General features: G+C 39.5%; 1 protein-coding gene and 1 pseudogene across 1 annotated transcript; one reads left to right on the forward strand and one right to left on the reverse strand.

Annotated features, from left to right (window-relative positions):
- Window positions 1-2,649: 2,649 nt before the first annotated feature.
- Window positions 2,650-4,199, reverse strand: LOC148695304 (uncharacterized; annotated as a pseudogene).
- Window positions 4,200-18,531: 14,332 nt separating this feature from the next.
- LOC137718588 (aspartyl protease family protein At5g10770-like) lies at window positions 18,532-22,118 on the forward strand. Its single transcript, XM_068458138.2, has 2 exons — window positions 18,532-18,844; window positions 20,563-22,118. Exons 1-2 carry the CDS (start codon window positions 18,664-18,666, stop codon window positions 21,855-21,857), a joined length of 1,476 nt encoding a protein of 491 aa, XP_068314239.2. The 5' UTR covers window positions 18,532-18,663; the 3' UTR covers window positions 21,858-22,118.
- Window positions 22,119-26,605: the final 4,487 nt, after the last annotated feature.

Consider the following 26,605-nt stretch of genomic DNA (forward strand, 5'->3'; position numbering starts at 1 on the left):
GCTCTATACTCAGCTTCTGTGGATGTTCGGGATACCATGTGTTGCTTCTTTGATGCCCATGAGATGGGGTTGGAACCAAGAAATACAACAAATCCTGAAGTGGATCTGCGATCATTTGGATCTCCTGCCCAATCTGCATCACTATAAGATTGCAGATGCAATGGTCCGGGTTTAAAATGAATACTATAAGTGGATGTCCCTTTGAGATAACGAAGGATTCGCTTAACTGCAATCACATGAGAAATCATAGGATTGTGCATGAACTGACAAGCTTGATTGACTGAAAATGCTATGTCAGGTCTTGTGAAAGTAAGATATTGAAGAGCGTCAACAACATTTCTATATTGATCCGGACTGTGATACGGTTACCCATCATCCTTGAGGAGTCTGTGATATGGGAGACATGGTGTAGCACACGGTTTAAAGTCCTAGAGGTCAACTTTATCAACTAACTCATTAATATACTTTGTTTGAAAAAAAAAAAACAATCCTTCTGAGGTGTAACTGATCTGCAATCCCAGGAAGTAGTGCAGGAGGCCCAAGTCCTTCATTTCAAATTCTCCAGTGAGAGCTGTGATCACTTGGTTGATCAATCGAGTGCTGCTACCTGTGAGAATGACATCATCAACATACAAAAGCAATAACACCGTGCCCTTGGAAGACTGTTGTATAAACAAGGAGGGATCAGCCTGTGAAACTTGAAATCCCAAGCTTGGTAAGAAGTTGGTGAACCTTTCATTCCAGGCTCGAAGAGCCTGCTTGAGACCATATAATGATTTGTGAAGTTTGCAAACATAGTTTGAAGGATGTGTGACACTCGTAAAACCCGGAGGCTGTGCCATATATACTTCCTCTTGAAGGATGCCATGTAAGAAGGCATTTTTGACATCTAGCTGCCTAAGAGACCACTTGAATTAAGCAGCTAAGGCAAAGATCAGCCTTATAGTTGTAAGTTTTACCACAGGACTGAAAGTCTCCAAATAATCAACACCCTATTCTTGACTATACCCTTGTGCTACAAGTTGTGCCTTGTACCTTGCCATAGACCCATCTGCATGTTTTTTAATTTTGTAGCTCTATTTGCATCCAACTAAATTCTTATTAGGTGGTAATGAGACTAAAGACCAAGTCTATTGAGAATGAAGAGCCTCTATTTCCTCTTGCATTGCAATCTGCCATTCAGAAACTTGGGAAGCAGTTTTGAATGTTTTGGGTTCAGAAGTAAATGTAGCTAACAAAGCTTTCTTTTTGAACACCCCATTCTTGGACCTTGTTTGCATGGGATGTACATTCATTGGTATGGACAGAACCACATTGAGTCTCTCAGGGTGGAAATCGGGATCCACAGGGATATGGTGTTGTGTACTGGAGCTAGGTGGAGGCAACTGATGTAGAGAAGAGGCACATGGTATGTGTAATGCAGGTGTGTCATGTGCAGGTAAAGAATTAAACTCTGGAGCACGAGATGCACTTGTTTCCAAGGATTCTGAGGTTTGAGATGCAGAAAAATATTTTGAAGCACTAGATGAATGCATAGACAAGGACTCTGTGGTGGGAGATAAGATGGAGTGAAATAAGGGTATGACTGCTTGATTTGTTAATGTGATGACTGGAGGTAACATGGGTGGATGCATTGTAATAGGTGATGCAAAAGATAATTTTGAAGTGTGTGACACTGTGAAGGTTGAGTATGGAAAACTAGCTTCATCAAATAAAACATGTTTGGACACTTGAATTTTACCAGTGGCAATATCTAGACATAGGAACCCCTTGTATTGACTTGCATATCCCAAAAACACACAAGTTGCTGTCTTAGGTTAAAGTTTAGAAGAATTATATGGTTTGAGCAAAGGAAAACAGGCACAACCAAAAACCCTGAGATGGTTAATCTCAGGAACAGTGTTATATAGCATTTGAAAAGGGGACTTCATGTGTAAAGAAGCACAAGGCATCCTATTTATCAAGTAAGTAGCAGTAGCACAAGCATGAACCCAAAATTGGTTAGGTAGTTTGGCAGTTTGAAGAAGGGTTACTACTGTTTCTACAATATGCATGTGTTTTCTTTCTGCTAAACCATTCTGTTCAGGTGTATAGGGACATGATTTGTGATGTAAAATCCCATGTTGTGCTAAAAATTGGTGAAACTTGGTACTTGTATACTCACCACCACCATCACTTTGAAAGATTTTAACTATAGCAGAAAACTGTGTACTTAAATAGGCATGAAAATGAACAAAAGTGGCAAATACTTCTGATTTATTTCTTAATGGAAAAATCCATGTGTAACGAGTACAATCATCTATGAAGGTCACATAATACCTAAATCCTTCATAGGATAGTAAAGGGGCAGCTCCCCATACATCACTGTGGATTTTTTCTAAAGGATGTACAAATTTGTTTACAGGGAATTGAAATGGTAATTTGGTGAACTTGCCTTCTAAACATGGTGTACAAATGGATAAACATGTGTCTAGTGATGCAGGTACTTGAGATTGATGTAGAATTGCAGAAGTAATTGCATTGGATGTGTGTCCTAGCCTTTTGTGCCATATGCTTGAGTGAACTGGTTTTGCAAGGAAACATGAATGAGATGTAGGTGGTGAAGCTTGCTTCTGTGAAATGGTGAATGGTATAAGATAGTAACCAGCTCTACACATCCCCTTGAGTAGGATTTTCCCTGTGGATTTGTCCTGAACCCAAAAAGAAACATCATCACAAATGAATCTGCACCTATTGTCTTTGCATAGTTGATAAACGGATAACAGATGCTGAGAAAGCTTTGGAACATGTAATACATTCTTAAGACTGAGGGAATGATAAGGAACAACCAATTTAGACGTGCCAATATTGGAAATATGCAAACCTGCACCACTTGCAGTGGTAATTGTATCAGTTCCTTGATATGAAGTGGAGAGGTCCAAATTTGCCAAGTCAGATGTCATGTGTGATGTAGCACCAGTGTATGCAAGCCAAAATTGGTCAGATGATGCTGAAGATTGATGATTGGCATGCATAGCACTGAGATTAGTGGTTGAAGACCTCCCTTGATACGCAAAATTACTTCTGTGATAGCATTGAAGAGCTGAGTGTCCATATTTCCAACAGATTTGACATTGAATAGGAGAGCTCGAGGCAGTGTTGGTATGTCGTTGAAAGTAATCTGCAGCAACATGATCCTTTTTGTTGCATATTTGACAAGTAAGAATCTCAGAAGGGTGATCCGGGCAGTGAGATTGATATGGCTTTGGAGTACCAAGAATGCCGGGATTACCGTTGGAAAATCTGGGACCTGAGTTGTATTGGAATCTGCCTCTCCCTTTGCCCCTGAAATTGTTACCCTTATAGTTGCCAAAGTTGTGGTAACTCCCAGTGTTGTAAGATCCAGTATTATGATTGGAATTAGCAAAACTGGATCCTCCATTGGGCCTGAAAGATGGATCAGAGAAGGACCATGGTTGATCTTGATCAAGAACAAGTGTTTTCCCTTTGTCAGATTGAATTCCAGCAACCATGGCATTACCAAAGGACAATCCAGAAGAACTGTCAAAAGACTGATCAATGATAGCTTCTTCAGCCAGAAGTTGAGACCTGAAGTCTTTGAGAGATATCCCATTCTCCCTTCCTCTGATCACACATCGAAATGTGTTAAATTTTGCAGGTAGTCCTTTTAATGCAAGAATTATAATATCTTCATCATCAAAAATTACTCCAGCTGCAGCAAGATGATCTCTTACATCCTTAATCTTTTGGAGATAAACAGAAACTGATTTTGACCATTTCTTAATATTCTGAAGTTCTGTCCTTATCTAGAAGATCGTTGCTTTTGTCACAGCAGAGAATCGCTCCGTGAGATTCAACCACATCTCGGTAGAACTGTTGCACCCAATGACGCAGGAAATGGCAGTGGTTGATAATGTGGCAATGAGCAACTGCATTAGTGCACGATCGTGCATTTTCCATACCAGGTAGTCATCATTTTCAACCCCTTCAACTTCAGAATTGTCGTTGAACCGTGGTGGGCACTTTCTTGAACGATCAAGAAATCCCATAATTCCATGGCTTTCCAGAAGCAATCGGACCTGAAAGCTCCAAGTAAGATAATTGGAATCATTAGGCTTTACTGTAACAGAAGTGGAGACGATGGAGAGAAAACTGGTAATCGGCGACTGAACAATTTGTAACTGAGCTGCAGTTACCATGTTGCAAATTTCGTGAACAATCGTTGACTGAGACGTTTGATCGAACAGTTGGTGGGCAGACAAGAAGAAACCAACTTTTTGAGCGACTGGTATGTTTTCCGTCCCCAAAAATCACAGAGAGATACAAACTAGAGGGTAGAGAAGAGAAAGAAATGCTTTAGAGGTTGAGCAAAAGCACCGGATCGGCCGGCGATGATACCATGTTAAGATAGCTACAATAACAGTTTTAAGAAGAGAGATAAAAGAGATGAGAGAAAGTGGTATCAGTAGAAAATGTTTTTCTTCATTAGGAGCCCCATATGATTTACATTGTTCACTTATATAGAAGTTTTTCAATGCCAAACTTGCAGAGCAAGTACTCCTCTTTAACTACATCCTTATATCAACTAACTCACTCTAACCAAAGCAACAGATTCTAACTAACCAACTATATGTATAACAACCTATTTAATCTTTTGACAAGTGGCTTTGTTTTGACCATTGATAACTTTCTCACATGGATCACACTTTTGAACTTCATCCTTCTTACAGAGTAGTCATATTTGATAAGTTGTATGCATGGTGCATGTGTTCCTATTAGTCGACATATTATGTCCCCACAAGATCCTAGTTGCATGAAAGTTCTTCTCGTGTTTAAGAGGTAAGTTCAATATGTTTTCAAATAGTTATCTATATATATGAAACACAATGAGCAATAATCCATCTTAATCAAAGAGATAACTGCTAAACTATGCTAAAAATAAAGTTAATTAACTCTAAACACGAAATGGTTCTAAAATGTGTTTTTAGAGTAGTGTCCTTCTTAGTGTATCATGTTGCATTAAAAAGGGGTGGCGATTTGCAAATGTGACATCCATGTGTAACCGGAAAATAAGCACATGAAGACTACCCAAGAGTGTGAACTCAAAGAAAAATTCATCCTTATGTAGTTGTTTGGATAGTTCCTCGATGATTAATCAACTAAGCACTAGCTAGATAAGATGTTCGTTCTTTATTACATTACATTAGGAAAAATATAACCAAACATTGACTCCGTTCCAACTACATTACATTAACATGAAGTATATGTTCTAGGGTTGGGAATCGTCTTAGAAACTATACAAGTAACTTTATTTTATATATATATATATATATATATATATATATATATATATATATATAATGGCATGCATATAGTTAGTTCTTCTCTGGACAAGATGTTCGTTCTTTATTAAAAAATAAGTTGTTGATAAATAACATATAATATTGATATACAAATTGTCAACAACACAACTTATCAATATGTTATTATCAATAGTCAACACTATATCAGTGCAAATTTCGTTATTTAACAAAAGACGGTCGCACATACTCCACATGAATTCTTAAAGATATAATATTAGTGTAATAAATCGTGCGTACTGCACATGAATTCCTAGAGAGATAATATTGGTGTAATGGGTTGCTAAGATTTTTGCGATATATGGAGATTAGAAACTTCAGATGATGATGTGAACTGATACTTTTAACCACTCTTTTCATCTTTTTCAATGGTGCACGGTGCACTATCAAAGTGGGGAAATTAGGCATATGGAAGAAAAAATATAATAATAATAATAATAATAATTAAGCCATGCCAATTCGTAGAAAGTATGAACTCTTATAAATAAATAAAAATTTAAATGTTGCATGTTGGTGCTGAAAACTACAACATGATCGGAAGTCAAGCCATCAAAATCTCTATCAGTGTCTCTCTCACTCTCTCATTTTTGGGACAGATTCCAGCTTTTCTCCGCCATCCACTACTTCTGTCTACTCCACGCCCTAACAAGTTCCAACATATCAATCATTTTTCCCTCTCCGATTAAAGATTCCCACTATTTTTCTTTCATGATTAATCACCAGAAACTGTTGATGTGCAATTAACAATCAAACAAGAATGCAGGACTAAGGATTTTTTTTTTAATTATTATTTTTAAGGGAAGAGATGAGGATTCAAAATTATTATAGTAATTTAAGAGATGAATGAGTTTTGAACCCGAGATGCATAAGTGGAAATCCAACACTTTAACCATTAGGATATTGACTACCCATTCTATTTAATTTTGTTAACTAAGGCCATCACATTGTTATGAAAACAATATTCTGATGTCAAAAGTCATAAATTCATGAACAATAATTCAAGTCTAGATTGTGACGGATTCATGACTATGTCTTCATGGGATGTATAACACAACTAACTACAAAAACATCGTCTTATTTAAGGTATTTCATTGTACATATGAAGAAAAAAAATTGACGAATTAACTTAATTGTTGGTACATATTAATTGGAAATTTGTTTTTATTTTGCATGAATTTATAAGCAAAAGAAAATTTCTACTTATTAGTGTGCTAATATTGCTTTATTAGTGAGGATGGTCAAGTACATAATAGATTTATAAAGAAGTAGTATTTATATGGAGTAGTATTGAATTGAATAAACCTTGGTGGGTGTTAATTTTCATCCAATAATTTTAATTTGATGCTGGGTGTGGTCTTCGTGGACTCAATTATTTGTTGGTTGCAATTGTGCCTAAATTATGCACCAAATAAACTCATAAAGTTATTGTTCATGTTGCATGACACACCCCGACCGAGATCAGGGCATGCTGGCCGTCACACGAAGGTGACGTAGCCATGTGCGCGTGCGGAAGCTAATGAGATATAGTAATATAAAAGTACTAATAATTAAAAAACCTAATATCGTACAAAGTACTAGTGTATGTGAGACACAATTCAGAGCAAGTCTACAGCAGTCGAAAAAGGAAGATACGACATATGTACACCCGAAGGTGACCCTACAATGGTGAGTGTCTGTCAGAAATGCCGGGACGCCCTCTGGGATAAACCACTGAACTTGCTAGACCACTAGAACCTGGAGGGGCGCAAAAACAAAAGCGTGAGTGGGCAAAAACAAAGTTCTTTGAAAACTCTTTAGCAAAATACATTCTAACCCCTCGCCGTAAAACCTGTACTTCACAGAACATGAACATATGTACGTATATATAGATAAGTCAATCATGCTCCATGATATGCCATTCATGCTCACAATATGCCACAACAGAATCTCATAATCAAATATAATTGCTCAAGCGTAAAACACATCAACAACATATAATCTAGCAGCCGGGAGTCACCTAACGTGACCTGTACGGCTGTAGATAGAGCTCCACGCTCAACTCAACATCTGAATCTGCACACGAGTCGGAACCACCTATTGTGGTCTGTACGACAAGCTGGGTGTATTATATATGTATGCTCTAGTGCTACGATCACGTGAAGCTGGGCGATAAATCGCGGGTCACCTACAAGTCGGAACCACCTAATGTGGTCTGTACGACAGGCTTGCACCTATCTTGGATCCAAGGCGAGCATGCGGTGCTGGTGAACATACACGTGAAAGCTGGGCCCTGGCCTCGGGCGGGAGCACTAACACCGGGGGTGCAGATTATGAACTCTCTAAGCATCTCAAACTACTATTGCATAATAAACAGTAATGCATAACAACGTGAACACCGCTTACCTGGCACTTACCTGTGCGTCCACAGCAGCAAATACACATTTATATATATATGTATGCCACTACTAATACATGCGATGATGCGTAAACAACATTCATATGATGCATGGCATAAAACAAATACCCTTTTCCATTTAATTTCTGGGAATTAATATGTATATAGGTATATACGGAAAACAAAAGCCCACTCACTGATAATTAGAAGGGTCGTAGCCCCCCTGCCTCGGGTGTGTACGCTCGTCTTCGGAAAACGAATCACCTATACGCGACAAAGTTACGAAAACGTTAATTTAAAAGCACCTAAGCAACTTCTTGTAATAACTTCTCATACATTGCTCAAATTGGACAATTGAATATACCAACGTGATCTACACAACCTCAGGATCACACCCATATTTTTAAAATAATTTTTGGACCACGCACGCGCCCCCACGCGCCTGAACAGGCACGGACCCACGCGCCCCCACGCGCAGCCACGTGCACTGCACACTGACGGTGTCAACAGACGCCGTCAGGAATATTCCGTTAACCTGACGGAATATTCCGTTAAACTTAACCGGACGCCGTTAACTGCCGTTAGGAATATTCCGTCAACTTTGACGGAATATTCCGTCTCCTTCTCCAATCAGTCACCGACGCCGGCGCCGTCGCCGGAAAACCTGCAACTCACCATTTCTCTCTCGTTTTTCCACCTTTTTCCATGTTTCTTGCACCAAAATCAACCTTAAAGCTAGTAGAACAAGACCCAACAACTTTTAAGACCTAAAAATCACACGATCATACCTGTCCACGAAATCAAAAACTGGCCAACTTCGTACAGGACGATCCCGACGTCCAAATTTGTCCAACGAACTACTCCCAAGCTCCTGGGAACCTCACAAACACATCTACAAGCTTAGAAATTCCAAAAACACACTAGTTTAGGTTTGCATGAACAGTGCAATAATCGGACCTCGTCGAAACTACGTGAAAACGTTCGAATTCTTACCTGGAATTGGTATGGTTGTGCTCCTCACAACCTCACGAGTTCAATGGTGTAATTGGTTTCTTGATTGGTGAAGGTTTGGGTATGTTTGTATGTGTGTCCGTGTGTAGAGGAAGAAGAAGAATTCGGGGAGAGAGAGAGAGACAGAGTGAGACAAAGAGTGAGGGAATGAGGGAGGGAATCCCAGGAGAGTGAGGGTGATGTGTGAGTGTGTGTGTGGTCCTACAACACAACACTACACAAAACTACACGTAACCGAATAGATTAGGGGTAAAATTGTAATTTCAATGTACGTTTCGTTAGTTTCGGGACGGGATGTTACAACCTACCCACCTTAATAGAATTTCGTCCCGAAATTCAAAACAACCTCATATAACCCCTAGTGATCGAAAAACAATCTAGGATACAAATCCCTCATTCGTTCTTCTGTCTCCCAAGTAGCTTCTTCAACCGAGTGATTCCTCCATAAAACTTTCACCAAATTCACCGTTTTGTTCCTCAGAACCTTCTCTTTCCAATCCAAGATCGTTAACGGTTCCTCGTCGTACGTCAAATCTGGATTTATTTCTAACGGTTGAGGAGGTATCACATGCAACGGATCCGCAACATAATGTCGGAGCATAGACACGTGAAAAACGTTATGCACTTTAGCCAACTCCGGAGGCAACTCCAACCTGTAAGCTACCTCACCAATTCGTTCTGTGACTATGTACGGTCCGATGTACCTGGGACTCAACTTCCCTTTCTTTCCAAACCGCACAACACCTCTCCACGGTGAAAGTTTTAAAAATACCCCATCTCCGACCTCATACACTCTGTCCGTAGCATGTCGATCTGCTAAACTTTTCTGCCTGTCCTGAGCTGCTTTCAGGTTAGACCTAATTACCTGAACATTTTGAGTAGTCTCCTCAACAATCTCCGGACCCACTAAGACTCTTTCGCCAATCTCTGACCAACATAACGGAGTGCGACAAGATCTACCATACAAGGCTTCAAATGGCGCCATGCCAATGCTCGAATGGAAACTGTTGTTGTAAGCAAATTCCATCAAGTCTAATCGCTGGTGCCAAGCATCACTGAACTGTAACACTGATGCTCGCATCATATCTTCCAAAGTCTGAATAGTTCTCTCGGACTGTCCGTCCGTCTGTGGATGATATGCCGTACTGTAAAGTAGTCTCGTACCCAAAGCTTCTTGAAAAGCTACCCAAAACTTCGATGTGAATCGTGGATCACGATCCGAGACGATACTTACAGGGACACCATGGTACTTCACAACCTTTGAAATAAACAACTCTGCTAACCGGCTCAAAGAGTACTTCTCTCTCACTGGAATGAAATGTGCCGACTTAGTGAGCCGATCAACGATCACCCAAATGCCATCAAAGCCATTATGTGTACGCGGCAACTTGTACACAAAATCCATAGTGATATTTTCCCATTTCCACTCTGGAACAGGAAGCGGTTGCGACAATCCAAACGGCTTCTTTCTTTCTGCTTTAACCTGCTGACAAACAGCACAACTGCTCACATACTCAGCTATCTCCCTTTTTATACCCGGCCAATAGTAAAATGGTCGAATAGTATGATACATTTTGGTTGCCCCTGGGTGCATGGCATAAGCCGAGATATGTGCTTCATCAAGAATTTCCTTCTTCAATTCCACATTACTAGGCACGAACATTCTACCCTCTAACATCAACATGCTATCAGAATCACGAACTCTGAGATCTCGCCTCCTTCCTTGATCTCGAGCTCGAATTAGTTCTTGAGTCTGTTCATCAGCTACCTGAGCTTCAAGCACCCGATCAACCAAGATTGGCCTAACTCGAAAATTAGCAAGTAACGCCACTTCTTGATCTTCTGCTTCCAACCTTACTCCCGTAGTACGCAAGTCCACCAAAAGAGGAATACGACTAGCGTACAACGCACTGATACGGCCATGTGACTTCCTGCTAAGTGCGTCGGCTACTACGTTCGCACGACCAGGGTGATAATCAATCATGCAATCGTAATCGCTGAGCAACTCCAACCACCTCCGTTAACGAAGATTAAGTTCCTTCTGGGTGAAGAGATACTGAAGACTCTTGTGGTCTGTGAAGATCCTACACTTCTCTCCGTAAAGATAGTGTCTCCACAACTTCAACGCAAAAATGATAGCAGCCAATTCCAAATCATGTGTAGGGTAATTCATCTCATGGGTTTTCAATTGCCGCGAAGCATAAGCAATCACCCTACCATGCTGCATCAATACACATCCCAGACCATTCAAGGAAGCATCGCTATAAACCTCGAAATCACCATTATCGTCCGGGAGTGCCAAAACAGGTGCATTAGTAAGACAATGCTTCAACTGCTGGAAACTTTGCTCACACTTATCATTCCACTCAAACTTAACGTCTTTCCTTGTTAATCTCGTCAGTGGCAAGGCAATTACCGAAAAATCCTTAACGAATCTCCGATAATATCCCGCCAAACCAATGAAACTTCTCACCTCAGTGACGGTTCGTGGTTGCTCCCAACTTTCCACAGCTGCAACCTTCTGAGGATCAACAAGAATACCTTGAGCAGAAATGATGTGCCCCAAAAACGCAACTTGATCTAACCAGAATTGGCACTTGCTAAACTTAGCATATAATTGGTGTTCCCTCAACCTCTTCAACACCAAAGTAAGATGTCGAACATGCTCCGCTTTGGACTTAGAATACACCAGAATATCGTCAATAAAGACAATAACAAATCTATCCAAGTAAGGCTGGAATACTCGGTTCATTAAATCCATAAAAGCTGCTGGTGCATTCGTCAACCCAAACGGCATAACCAGAAACTCGTAATGACCGTAACGAGTCCTGAACGCCGTCTTAGGAACATCATCCCTACTAATCTTCAGCTGATAGTACCCAGACCTCAAGTCTATTTTAGAAAATACACAAGCACCTCTCAGCTGATCAAACAAATCGTCGATACGAGGCAATGGATAACGGTTTTTAATCGTCACCCGATTCAATTGTCTGTAGTCGATACATAGCCTCAAAGTCCCATCTTTCTTTCTCACAAACAACACTGGAGCGCCCCAAGGTGAAGTACTAGGCTGAATGAATCCCTTATCCACTAATTCCTGTAACTGCACTTTCAATTCTCTTAACTCAGCAGGAGCCATACGATAAGGAGTTAAAGAAATAGGATTGGTACCTGGAAGCAACTCAACATTGAACTCCACATCTCGATCTGGGGGTAAACCAGGTAAATCCTCAGGAAAAACATCAGGGAAGTGTCTAACCACTCTCACATCTTCAATTCTGCTAGGAACGGTCTCCTCTAGCACCACATGAGCTAGATACCCCTGACAACCTTTAGACAACAACTTCTTTGCTCGCAAAGCCGAAATAACGCCGTGTCTTACCCCACTCTGCTCACCCACAAAAGTAACCTCAGGTAATCCAGGACGGTGAAACGCAACTACTTTCCCGTAACAATCAATGTTGGCACGATAGAAGTGCAACCAATCTGTGCCCAAAATCACATCGAAGTCGACAATATCTAACGGGATAAGATCAGCGGGCATAACTACACCTTCTACTATCACTGGACATCCTGGGTACATACAATCTACAACACATCTCTCTCCTCTAGGCATAGCGAACTCTAAATCGTACCCTAGAGATGTGGGGCGAGGTTGCGTTACTTGAGCAAATGTATGAGAAATTACGGAGTGTGTAGCTCCACAATCAATTAAGACTCTAGCAAAATAACCAAGAATGTTTAACGTACCCATTATCAAGTCCGGGTTGTTCTGAGCATCCTGCAGGGAAATATTGTGAATACGCCCCAGGCCCTGCTGTCGTCCGCCACGACCTCTGCTCACTTGAACACTGCGACCTTGAGCTCCACGCCCCTGACTGGGCTGACCCATCTGTCTCGAAGACCCTGCACTACTAGTAGCATTCTCACTCTGCTGATATTGTCCTCCTTGGTACCACTGAGAACCACCAACTGGAGCTGGAGGATACGGCATGAAGTTGCTGGGATACGGGGGATAACCACCTTGTGAATACGGATCCTGGGGGTACTGATACGGTCCTGGAGCATAGGGAACAGCATCACCCTGATAGTGATAGGCACCACCTCTACCTGCTTGACCATAATTACTCGGACCCTGGATTTGCCGAATCGGTGCAGGTGGCGGCATAAAGGTCTGCTGCGGCTTCTGCTGCTGACTCTGGGGACAATTCACCGCTCTATGTCCCACCTGTCCACACGTGTAACAATTACCGCTAATCTGCCTGCACTCGCCGAAGTGTCGGTTATTACACCTACGGCAAAATGGAATTCGGTTTCGACCACCATCACCTTGTCTCTGGCCTCGAGCACCTCCATAAAATCTACCTCCACGTCCTTGTCCAGAGGCACTGAAACCACCACTAGACGAACTTGAACTAGCACCACCCCTTTTAAAGTTCTGAGTTTGGCGAGGCCCTAGCGATGTTTGACCTTTTCCTTTGTCGTCTTTCTTCTGATTGCCGTTTTTCTCTTCGTCACTATCACTTGACATGTTCTCAGAGTCCTCTACCCTCAACAATATCTCATAGAACTCCTGGTAGGACTCACAGTGAGTAGTAGTCACCATAGAACGCCATTTCTTCTTAGTGCCCAAGCGAAAACGACGAAGCATCTCCGCCGGATTACCAGCGACATCAGGATAGTAACGAGACCAATCAGTGAACTTACGATAATACTCGTTAGCCGTCATCTTCCGCTGTTTCAACTCAGTGAATTCTTGTTTCTTACGGTCAATATACTCAGGGGGTACAAATCTCCTCTGAAACACATCCTTGAAAACATTCCAATCGGTTCTCTGAGCTGGAGTCAACATACGAAGTTCTTGCTCCCACCAAGCTGCAGACTCCATCTCCAGAAACCAAGAGGTTGTTTCAACCCACCTTTCCATAGGAAGGTTCCCTTGGTTATGCAACACACGGAAAGTCTTTTCTATGTGTTCCAACCAACGTTCTGCGCCTTCATGACCCTCATTACCTTTAAACTTATCCAACTTCAGGTTATACATAGTCTCCAGAGGAGTCCTCTGGGGAGGGCGCATCACTGTTTGAAGGGCTGTAGCAATCACTTCCCCCAACTGAGTAAGATCAGGGAAACTAGGCTCATCTGAGCGACGTGGTTCCCGACGAGGCGGCATGATTCTGACAGAAGACACCAACTATTAGAATACTCACAAAGACACAGGACTGCCAAAACTAGGCTCTGATACCAAGCTGACACACCCCGACCGAGATCAGGGCATGCTGGCCGTCACACGAAGGTGACGTAGCCATGTGCGCGTGCGGAAGCTAATGAGATATAGTAATATAAAAGTACTAATAATTAAAAAACCTAATATCGTACAAAGTACTAGTGTATGTGAGACACAATTCAGAGCAAGTCTACAGCAGTCGAAAAAGGAAGATACGACATATGTACACCCGAAGGTGACCCTACAATGGTGAGTGTCTGTCAGAAATGCCGGGACGCCCTCTGGGATAAACCACCGAACTTGCTAGACCACTAGAACCTGGAGGGGCGCAAAAACAAAAGCGTGAGTGGGCAAAAACAAAGTTCTTTGAAAACTCTTTAGCAAAATACATTCTAACCCCTCGCTGTAAAACCTGTACTTCCCAGAACATGAACATATGTACGTATATATAGATAAGTCAATCATGCTCCATGATATGCCATTCATGCTCACAATATGCCACAACAGAATCTCATAATCAAATATAATTGCTCAAGTGTAAAACACATCAACAACATATAATCTAGCAGCCGGGAGTCACCTAACGTGACCTGTACGGCTGTAGATAGAGCTCCACGCTCAACTCAACATCTGAATCTGCACACGAGTCGGAACCACCTATTGTGGTCTGTACGACAAGCTGGGTGTATTATATATGTATGCTCTAGTGCTACGATCACGTGAAGCTGGGCGATAAATCGCGGGTCACCTACAAGTCGGAACCACCTAATGTGGTCTGTACGACAGGCTTGCACCTATCTTGGATCCAAGGCGAGCATGCGGTGCTGGTGAACATACACGTGAAAGTTGGGCCCTGGCCTCGGGCGGGAGCACTAACACCGGGGGTGCAGATTATGAACTCTCTAAGCATCTCAAACTACTATTGCATAATAAACAGTAATGCATAACAACGTGAACACCGCTTACCTGGCACTTACCTGTGCGTCCACAGCAGCAAATACACATTTATATATATATGTATGCCACTACTAATACATGCGATGATGCGTAAACAACATTCATATGATGCATGGCATAAAACAAATACCCTTTTCCATTTAATTTCTGGGAATTAATATGTATATAGGTATATACGGAAAACAAAAGCCCACTCACTGATAATTAGAAGGGTCGTAGCCCCCCTGCCTCGGGTGTGTACGCTCGTCTTCGGAAAACGAATCACCTATACGCGACAAAGTTACGAAAACGTTAATTTAAAAGCACCTAAGCAACTTCTTGTAATAACTTCTCATACATTGCTCAAATTGGACAATTGAATATACCAACGTGATCTACACAACCTCAGGATCACACCCATATTTTTAAAATAATTTTTGGACCACGCACGCGCCCCCACGCGCCTGAACAGGCACGGACCCACGCGCCCCCACGCGCAGCCACGTGCACTGCACACTGACGGTGTCAACAGACGCCGTCAGGAATATTCCGTTAACCTGACGGAATATTCCGTTAAACTTAACCGGACGCCGTTAACTGCCGTTAGGAATATTCCGTCAACTTTGACGGAATATTCCGTCTCCTTCTCCAATCAGTCACCGACGCCGGCGCCGTCGCCGTCGCCGGAAAACCTGCAACTCACCATTTCTCTCTCGTTTTTCCACCTTTTTCCATGTTTCTTGCACCAAAATCAACCTTAAAGCTAGTAGAACAAGACCCAACAACTTTTAAGACCTAAAAATCACACGATCATACCTGTCCACGAAATCAAAAACTGGCCAACTTCGTACAGGACGATCCCGACGTCCAAATTTGTCCAACGAACTACTCCCAAGCTCCTGGGAACCTCACAAACACATCTACAAGCTTAGAAATTCCAAAAACACACTAGTTTAGGTTTGCATGAACAGTGCAATAATCGGACCTCATCGAAACTACGTGAAAACGTTCGAATTCTTACCTGGAATTGGTATGGTTGTGCTCCTCACAACCTCACGAGTTCAATGGTGTAATTGGTTTCTTGATTGGTGAAGGTTTGGGTATGTTTGTATGTGTGTCCGTGTGTAGAGGAAGAAGAAGAATTCGGGGAGAGAGAGAGAGACAGAGTGAGACAAAGAGTGAGGGAATGAGGGAGGGAATCCCGGGAGAGTGAGGGTGATGTGTGAGTGTGTGTGTGGTCCTACAACACAACACTACACAAAACTACACGTAACCGAATAGATTAGGGGTAAAATTGTAATTTCAATGTACGTTTCGTTAGTTTCGGGACGGGATGTTACATTGCACAATTACGCCAAAAAATAATTATTATCCTGTCATACAAGTCTTCGTTTTAATCATAATATTTTCTCAAACTCTGAATTCGAAATATTGATAGTATTGTATTTAATCATGGTATGTTGTCGAATTTTTAATATGAACAATAACAAGAAATAGCATGCCAAGGATTTACATGGGATAATGAAATAAGTGCATCAATATTAGATTTTGGACTTCTATATAATTTGTGGAGTACGTTATAGTGGGATGGTGTCGATTTTGGGGTGGGTGGGTTACCACTTAGAAAATTAACATACATGGGACGGATCCGTATCTTCTTTTTTTTCCACCATCATTTTACAAAAGTTTTTGTAGGGTCTATTCCGTAAATGTATTTTATGTTCGGATCAATTTAGAACATTATTCATTGATTATTCTTACAAAAAATTAGACAAATTTAAAACTATTAAGATATTTATTTGTAGTAGAAAAAAAAATTACCGAATACGGCCCTAAAGTCTTATTCCAACCGTTATATGGTTTTATGTTAGGTAATTTTTTTTAAACATGATATTTGAAGAAAGACCTAAAAGTAGACGGAGTGGGCCTCAAAAAAAATTGTCTAACAATTGTGTATGAATTTAGAGGTGGCAAACCAACTCATTGGATTGTCAATGAGTACATATTAAGACTCATGTAGTTTCATTTCACCTAACACCATCATCAGCACTACTTATATATTATGATGATATCAAAATTAAACGAGTCTCCATCAACAAACCAAAGAATTGATTTGCCCCTTTAAAAGGATCCGCTCATCATATATATTTGTTTTGGATGAGTAAAATCATGGAAAACATGATGATTCCTTTGGGCTGCCATTCCAGCATGTCTCCACTACTGAAAAGTCAAGTGGCATGAAAATTGACAACGTTGACCCAAGTCAATTCAGTGCTGGAAAATAGAGGTGGGCACGGTGCGGTTCGGTGCGGTTCCACCCCTAAATTGGAACCGGAATCGAAATATATTAACGGTTCGATTCGGTGCGGTTCCACTTAAATTTATGACTAGAACATTATGGTTCGGTCTACACCGGTTCCGATTCGGTTCTTGCCGGTTTACGGTTCCTAATAATAAATTATTTGAACACCAAATTATTATGCATTCAAATACATCTTCTAAAACTGATTACATAAAGTTGCATACAACACATCTTTTTTAATGCAAATGTCTTTGGTAGTGGCACCAAGTCAACAAAAAGAGACAACTAAAATACATATGCACTGGTCAATCAGTCAACAAACAAAAAAATGATGAAACAAATTGCAAGTTTTCAGACTTCAGAGAGCAAGCAAGAAGCAGCAACTCCTGTACACAATTTTTCAACCTATTATACCATGACATGTGTGTGTATATATAATTTATTTATTTATTATTAATAAAACGGTTCGGTTCGGTTCGGCTGGTTCTTGGTCATTCGAAACCGGAACTGGAACCGGTTTGAACGGTTCAGTTCGGTTTTTCACTCAAAGTTGACTTTTCCAGTCAACACGGTTTTTTTTCTTACGGTTCGATGCGGTTTTGCGGTTTGGCGGTTTTTATGCCCACCCCTACTGGAAAATACTGTACAAACGGTGAAAAAAAAATTTATATATATCTTCTGGAAGGCTGAAATGAATGCAAGAATTAATGAAGTTGCTAATTTGCCTATAATTAACAAGAAAACTATGTTCATGCAATAATATACTAAGGTATAGTACAAACTAGTAGTGGATGATAATTTGGGTGCCTTCCCTATAGCTATTAGTAGGTAATTAGATCCACCGAAATGATATAAATCAACTAACATGTTGTGCTGGTCGATGTTTTCTACCCTAGAATAGGAAGAAATACTTCTATAGCACAAGTCACATACAATCATAAATACACTAGCTCATATGTATTTATCTCTTTCGTTACATTAACCAATCACATAATGAAGACTACTCTTGTATACCACCAACTATATACGATTACAAAGCAAGCTAACCCTGATCAATGATATAGTCAAACGAGTCGAATGCACAGGGATATTCAATATATCATCCAGCTATATGTCATTATAGGTCAAGCAATATATTATACCTAAATACACACCATGTCAATATTATTCACAAGTTGTGTATGTGTGTAGGTAGTGTTGTAAATACACGTACACATACGCCATATCTACAGACTGTTATATCTACCCTTAATAAAAAAACCTAATCAATCAATTGGTCTCATGTCAAGTTGTAAGGGTGACGTGTAAGACGCCAATAGGTTTCCCATTCGCTTATAAGGCTGAGAAGGTCGCGCTATATGTAGGAGCAACACCATAATTTGAATTCTGGGAAGAGTTTTCGATATTCACGGCGGCAACTCCCAGTATTTCTAGCTCCTCCTCCTCCTCCCTCATGAACTATTTACTTTGCTTCTCTGCATATCTATCCCTAATTCTCAGCTCTTTGGAGAAGGGCTTTGCCTTGGAAGAGAACCAGAGTCCCCATACAGTTGAACCCCATCCAGTTTCTCATACAGTTGAACTCAATTCTCTGCTGCCAGCAACCTCATGCAGCCCTAGCTCCTCCGCCAAAGGTTAATAAATATGTTCAAGTTTTTTTTTTTTTCAATATTATTGAACCGGTCATTTCGTAAGTCATCATTGCAAAAGATCATTCATATAAAAAATCACTCACATAGAAGGCCACTGTATAATTTGTTAGAGCTTGCTTCTATGTACAAGGTTTAATTGCAATGTTGGAAATATATGTCCTGCGGCTGGTCGGAGAAATGTTTCGTCTTATAAAATAGATAAAAGAAAATTAGGGGATATTTTAATAAAGAAAGCACGGATTAGATTCTGCAAAATCCTAAAGTCATAAAATTATATTATTTTGGAAAGTAATAAAGTTTTGGTAGTTTGATGTAAGTTTCAACATGATGATGGTGATACGTACGGAACCAAATATGAAAATAGCGAGCTAGGATTTACTATTATCTGATGCGAACACGATTATATTAACACCAATAACAAAAGGGATTATGTTTTTCATATACTACTAATAGATTACACTAAATTAATTTAAATTATGAAAGGTGAATCGAATTGAAATATATACTAAAAGGAAAACATGCTGCTCCAACCAATTTATGCTATAAAAATTAGAATGACTCGTTTTGTCTAAATTTTGGGAACTTTCATAAAGTTATTAAAAGAGTTTTTTTTTCATGGTTTTGTTTCCTGAGTCTTTTGTTTCAAAAATATCTATGTGTGTGTGTGCAAATGACGTTTTGTTGTAGTAGCAAAAAATAATAATATTTATGCACTTTCGTTTAGGTTTCATCTTCAACGGTCTCCTTTCCTTTTTACATTTAACAATTTAATTAACTACGAAAAAATATATATATATATATATATTTTGTGTAAGTATATATATATATATATATTTGCCACTCAGTACTACAGTCTAGTGGCATTTCTCTTCACTTGTAAGTGAGAGGTCTTAAGTTAGATTCTTACCAAAAGAGAATTTGAACTAAATTATTGTTAGCTTATTGTAAGACTAAACCTATCCTCTCTTATTAGTGTAGATAATATATTTTGCTAGGAAAAAGAAAAAGAAAAAAAAAATATATATATATATATATATATATATATATATATATATATATTTGTGTGTGTTCAAGCTACAATAATTAAAAATTACGGAATGATTGCTCAATAGGAACATGAAATCATAACCTTCAAAAACTATTTTCTTTTGGTACCAAACCAATTTATCCACAAACCATGCATGTTCTTTGTTTATTCATGGCCACATAAGCAGGTACCACAAGACTGGCAGAAGGACAAGGATGAGGGAGGAGGCTAACTCTCACATTAGGCTAGCCATAATAATGTAATTTAAATTTGCCATTAGCGAAAATCGAACATAAGACTTCGTAATTACAAGTGAAAAAAAAATATCACTAGACTGCAGTACTAAGTAAAATAATACAAAGAACATTAGAGATTATAAGAAAATGTTACGTATTAAAGACATAAATTGGGTTTTCATATTTATAAATGAAAATGTTATGTATCATATATTTCTCTTTATAAGCATTTTTTGTTGAAAAGTGCTTTTGTTAAAATTTAAAAAAAAAAAAAAAAAATTGGAGATATTGCAAAGTGTTTCCTCAAAAAGTACTTAAAAGTTATTTAAAAACCACTCTTATCACTTGAAAGCGTTTTAAGATTTTGTATCGGACGTAGTCTCCTTCGGTTATAGTAAAAAAGTGTAACTAATTGTAATCGATCTATTTGAATTCAGGTGGTGAGAGCAAGGAGTCATCATCTTCATCGGTACTAAAAGTGGTACACAAGCACGGACCATGCTCTCGAATCAACAAGAACAAATCCAAAACTCTAACTCATGCCCAAATCCTCAACCAGGACCAAGCCCGAGTCGACTCAATCCACTCCCGATTCAACATCAATAAATCACCATCCACAACCACTGTCGGCAAACCCCGTCCATCCGCCGCCGCCACCATCCCCGCCCAGTCCGGAAGCGTAGTGGGCTCGGGCAATTACATTGTCAACGTGGCTCTGGGCTCACCCAAGAAGCAGCTTTCCCTCATTTTCGACACAGGCAGCGATCTTACGTGGACCCAATGCCGCCCATGTGCTGGTTCGTGTTACGACCAGAAGGAGCCCATCTTTGACCCCGCAACCTCCGCCTCATACGTCAATGTTTCATGCAATTCTGCCACATGTTCCCAGCTGGCGTCAGCCACGGGATACAGCCCCCGCTGCTACACCTCCACATGCATCTACACCATTCAGTACGGAGATCGGTCCTTCTCCGTCGGATATTTAGGGAAAGAGCGGCTGAGCCTGACGTCGACGGATGTTTTTGATGGATTTTTGTTCGGATGCGGCCAGAACAACAAGGGCCTCTTCGGGGGTGCCGCCGGTTTGCTCGGTCTTGGCCGGGATAACATCTCCCTCGTCGAGCAATCCGCCTTGAAATACAACCGGTTCTTCTCCTACTGCCTCCCCTCCACATCTAGCGGCACTGGATACCTCAGATTCGGCAAAGGCGGCCAATCTTCCAAGGGCGTGAAATTCACACCCCTCGTCGACGTCTCCGACGACGGGTCGTTTTACGGCCTCAACGTGGTCGCGATCAGCGTTGGCGGGAAAAAATTACCGATTTCCGGTCAAGTTTTTTCCTCCTCCGGGACGATTATCGATTCCGGGACGGTGATCACGCGCTTGCCGGCGACGGCATACAGGGCACTACGGGACGCGTTTCGGCAGCGGATGAAGAGCTACACCTCGGCTCCGGCGCTTTCTATTCTCGACACTTGCTACGACTTCAGCAATGTTAAAACGCCGACGTATCCGAAGATGTCGTTTGCTTTCGGCGGAGGGATGACGTTGGATTTGGACGAGACGGGGATAATGTATGTGGCGAGTGCCAATCAAGTTTGCCTGGCGTTTGCCGGGAACAGCGACGACAGCGACGTTGGGATATTTGGTAACGTTCAGCAGAAGAGGCTGCAGGTGGTGTATGATGTAGGTGGTCGTAAAATAGGATTTGCCCCTGCAGGGTGCCCCTGAGCACGAGGGCTTATGTGATTAGTTGCTTAATTAGGCTGGCTAAAAAGTTTGATTAAGCCACCACCAGCAGCAGCAACAACTTAGGGCAAATTTTATAACAGAAAATGTAATAGTAATACATAATTATACATAGACGAATTGGCACAAACTATATATAGTGACAATTGGTTTGCGTGTGTTATAGGTAAAAAAAGAATTCAAGTATGCAAGCAGCAACTTGAATAAAAATAAAAAATAAAAGTACTTTCTGTCGTTGCTATACTACAATTCTTCTATATCTAGTCTCACAACGTAAGTCAGAATAATGCAAAATCAAGCCATGCAACAATAATTATTTTTTGTGTGAAAAAATAGGGGACTTGCATCAATGAAAATTTGGTTTCACTTAGTGTGATATTACCACAATTCTAATATCTGTGAACGAAGAAATTAAAGATTTTCAAGGAATTGCAAAATGAAGAAATTTATTTTCTAAAATTTGTGATTTATTTATTTTTTTCTAAAATTTATTTTCTTATTTGTAAATTTTTCTTATTTGGTTAACCTAAAAGGATAAGGAAATTCAAATACAGAATCCAATGTAAGAGGTAGTAGTTAGGAAATGTACTAACAAAGGTGGTGGTGGTGATGATGGTGGGTGGAGGTGGTGGCAGTGTTGGCGGCAGTAATGGCAGCGTCAACGACAGTGACGAAGATGGTGAATGATGGCCGCAATAACGATGATGATGATAATAAGGCATGATGACAGTGGCAGTGATGGTGGGTAATGGTGGTAGCAACGATAATTATGGTGAGTGGTGGCGACGGCAACAGTGATGATGGTGGGTGGAGATGGCAGCATCGATGATGATGGCAAGTGGTGGTGGCAACGGTGGTGGGACTAACAATGGTGACCACTAATGGTTGAGTTTTTTTTTTTTTTTTTTTAAATTTTTAAATAAGAAATTCAAAAATGACAACTATCTACATAGATCTTAAACATGGAAATTAGAGGTCCCAAACATGGAAGTAAGTAAAATTGAACGTAAAAAAAATAATAAAATAATAAAAAAAACACTATGAGAACACGTGACCTACACGTAGAGACCAAAGTTATGAAAAATTGATGAAAATTAATTTGGCGAAAATTGAAGTAAACCACATTGGTAAAGTACTAAAAGATTTAAACCAAAGTATCTGAAGTAAAAGTTTGGCAATTAGGTTTTTATAACATGTTCTTGGTTTTCTAACATTGAGAGATAGTAGTTAGGAAATGTACTAACAAAGGTGGTGGTGATGATGATGGTGGGTGGAGGTGGTGGCAACATTGGCGGCAGTGGTGGCGGCAGTGATGAAGATGGTGGATGGTGGCAACGATAACGACGATGATGATAATAAGTCATGATGATAGTGGCGGTGATGGTGGGTATTGGTGGCAGCAACTATAATTTGGTGAGTGGTGACGATGGCAACGGTGATGATGATGGGTGTGGTGGTGGGACTAACAATAGTGACCACTATGGTTGAGTTTTTATTATTTTCTTTTTTTTTATAATTTTTAAATCTCACTTGTAGAAATTCAAAAATGACAACTATCTACATAGATCTTAAACATGGAAATTAGAGGTCCCAAATTTCAATTTTTTTTTCAACTCGAAAATTCTAAATTTATATGTTTATAAATCTAAATAAGAGGATTAGTGCATGTTTATTTATAAACTCTAGTTTTTAATTTGTCCAAATTTCAAGTTTATTTTTCTTATTCAAACGGAAGTATTTGAAATTGGACGTAAAAAATAAAAAAAAACTATGACAGCACGTGACCTATACGTAGAGACCAAAGTTATGATAAATTGATGAAAATTAATTTGGCGAAAATTGAAGTAAACCACATTGGTAAAGTAATACTAAAAGATTTAGACCAAAGTATCTGAAATAAAAGTTTGGCAATTAAGTTTTTATAATATGTTCTTGGTTCTCTAATGTTGGCATATGAGCACAGTTTCGACAATTAACCTCATTTTAATCGGAGCTAGTGGCGATGACTGATGACTGACGTACAAATTGCTAAAGAGCATTACGTTGCGTATGCATGCAGGAAATAAGCGCACGAGGAGAGGACAGCTCAAAGAAACTGATCTTTGTGGTCGAAGTAGGGCTGGTTTGGTATTACTGTGCTTTGAAAAAAAATTATTTCTGCTGTGCTGTGAGAATAAGCTCAATTTTGCTGCTTCATGTTTTCAGTTTTTTTTTTTCATCCAAAACTATAAAAATAAGTTGTTTTTAAGTGTTTATCAAACATCTTTTTAAGCTCAGTTTTTTTTATATCCACTTTTTATCAAAGCATCTCAGTACCAAACCAATACGTAGTCTGGAAAATTACAGCTATGGGATTGTTTAACAAGACGCTAAAATAACACAAACTGCAAAAGTTGTAATGGCAGGAAAGCCTCATCTTCTCTACGCCCTTGCCAAAAACACTCATGAGTATCCTTTCCTTCCCCAAACTATCCCAAGAGCTGAACCCGACAGGCTCTGTTGCCATCCCTATCTCGCTCTCCGATAAGCTTATAAGGATCAGAGCATTCTTACGTTAATTCCAATAGCAATATATTTTATTAGCCTGTTATTGATGAAAAGTCTCATTTCTAGCTCCTCTTTCATTAGAGTTTCCACTGGTTGTTTTGGATTAGTTATTACATCTTTCTTTGCCCTCTACTACCAACAAATACCCGCAGCCCTTCGCGACCAAAGGTTAATGTCATATATATGTGGTATTACTAATTTACATTAATGAGTCTTGCTAACATTTTTTTACGGATACTAATTTGGAGTGAGATAGGGAATTGTTACTGGCACTCTAAATTTCTTATTCTACACTCCAAACTTTCTATATTTAGAAAGAAAAATACACTTGTGAGGAGTGTAGAATGAGATTTTTGGAGTGTCAATCGCACTTCCCGTGAGATATAGTGTTTTTGTTTTTAGCCTTTTAAATCTTAGGGTTTAACATATTTTTCTTTTATAAATAGTTTAAGGTTTTCTAAATCTAATTCAAGTCCCTATTTTTGAAACTTACCATATTTAAGTACTTCTACCACATTTATTATTCATAAATTTACCATTCCAGATTCTCTAACCATCCATACTTCCGATATTTTGCACTCTAATTATATTAATAGATAAAATTTGAGAATTGTTATTAGCACTCCAAAAATCTCATTCTACACTCCTCACAAGTGTATTTTTCTTTCTAATTATAGAAAGTTTGGAGTGCCAAATGAGATTTTTTGAGTGCTAATAACAATTCCCTAAAATTTATTCAAAATTCAAGTTCTTTTATTTTATTTTTTTAAGTCAACATCAATACAAAAACAATCTATATTTAAAAAAAAAATATCATAGGTACATAAGTATTGGTGATTTGGTATGTAAGTACGGAGACGGAAATATTGGTACATAAGTTTTAGTATGAATGTATTGGTACATAAGAATAGTATCTATACATATATAGGTACGTAATATGCTTTTGCATATATATGAAGAAAGGGTAATGCTAGGAAAATCAATTATTTAGATCAAATTTTGTAAATCATATGACGTAGTTGTTGATGATTGAATTATTATTGAAGTGTTGATTAATGTGCTTCTTTCCTATTGGTGACATGTGATGTATGACTTCTCTCTTATTCGGAACTTAATAATAATTATCAATAATAAATAACATTTTTGTTGTTAAGGGGAGGGGAAAGGTTTGAAACTATTATAATAATTTAAAGGAGGGGAAGTTTCGAACCCGAGACGCATAGATGAAAATCCAACACCCTATCCACTAGGATATTGGACCATATGCAAAGGTTGTAGTGTATCAATAAGTTATACAATTGTACTACTAGTCTCGCTCAAAATACATAAACTTTTGTGTAAGTGGAATACTTGTCATGTGGTGCAACTTTTCACATGTTACGGTGGACGACATAGTTCATATTTTCCACTTATAGAGACATTTAAGTGATATTGTAACACCACGTAACATGATTCCAAATACACCAATAACTTACCCAAAATATTGACAACATGGATATAAATGTAAAGCTAAATGTAACAATATACGTTTCCACAGAGCCTTTGTCCAGAAGAATCCCTATTTTTTTAGTAAAAATGAGGACTAGTTGTCGAGCCCATTATACATCTAACTTCAAAGATTCGAATTGTTTTTTTTTTTTTTAATGTAACAATATATGTTTCAATTAAGGTCATTTCTTCTTTAAAAAAGGGACCAGTATGTGGCTTCGCCACGACAGTCCACCCTTCCGGGAGTCGAGAAAACTCACATAAGCATTTCAACCTCCCTTTGGCCATCATTGTGTGATTCACCAACGCCAAGAATTAAATCCAGAATCCAGAACATACCATGTGGAATACGGGCATGGAATTCATTCCCAACCACTTGGCCACCCTGTGGTGGTTAGTTGAGGTCGTTTTGATAACAGGGCATCAGCGTAGAAAGTGGTACACAAGCATGGCGCATGTTCTCAACTCAGCCAACAAAAAATCAAAACTCTAGTCACTTAGTATTACGGTTTAATGGTATTCCTCCACTCGTAAGTGAGATATCTTAGATTAGATTCTCGCCAATGGCAAATTTGAACCACATTATTACTAACCCATTGTAAGACTAAGCTCACCCCTAAATAATATCGTTTGCTAAAAAAATAAAATTAAAAAGAAAACTCTCATGGTCAAATACAAAATCAAGACCAAGACCT

This window comes from Pyrus communis, chromosome 8 (genome assembly GCF_041283825.1).
Source record: "Pyrus communis isolate YQ-2024b chromosome 8, ASM4128382v1, whole genome shotgun sequence".
NCBI lineage: Eukaryota > Viridiplantae > Streptophyta > Magnoliopsida > Rosales > Rosaceae > Pyrus > Pyrus communis.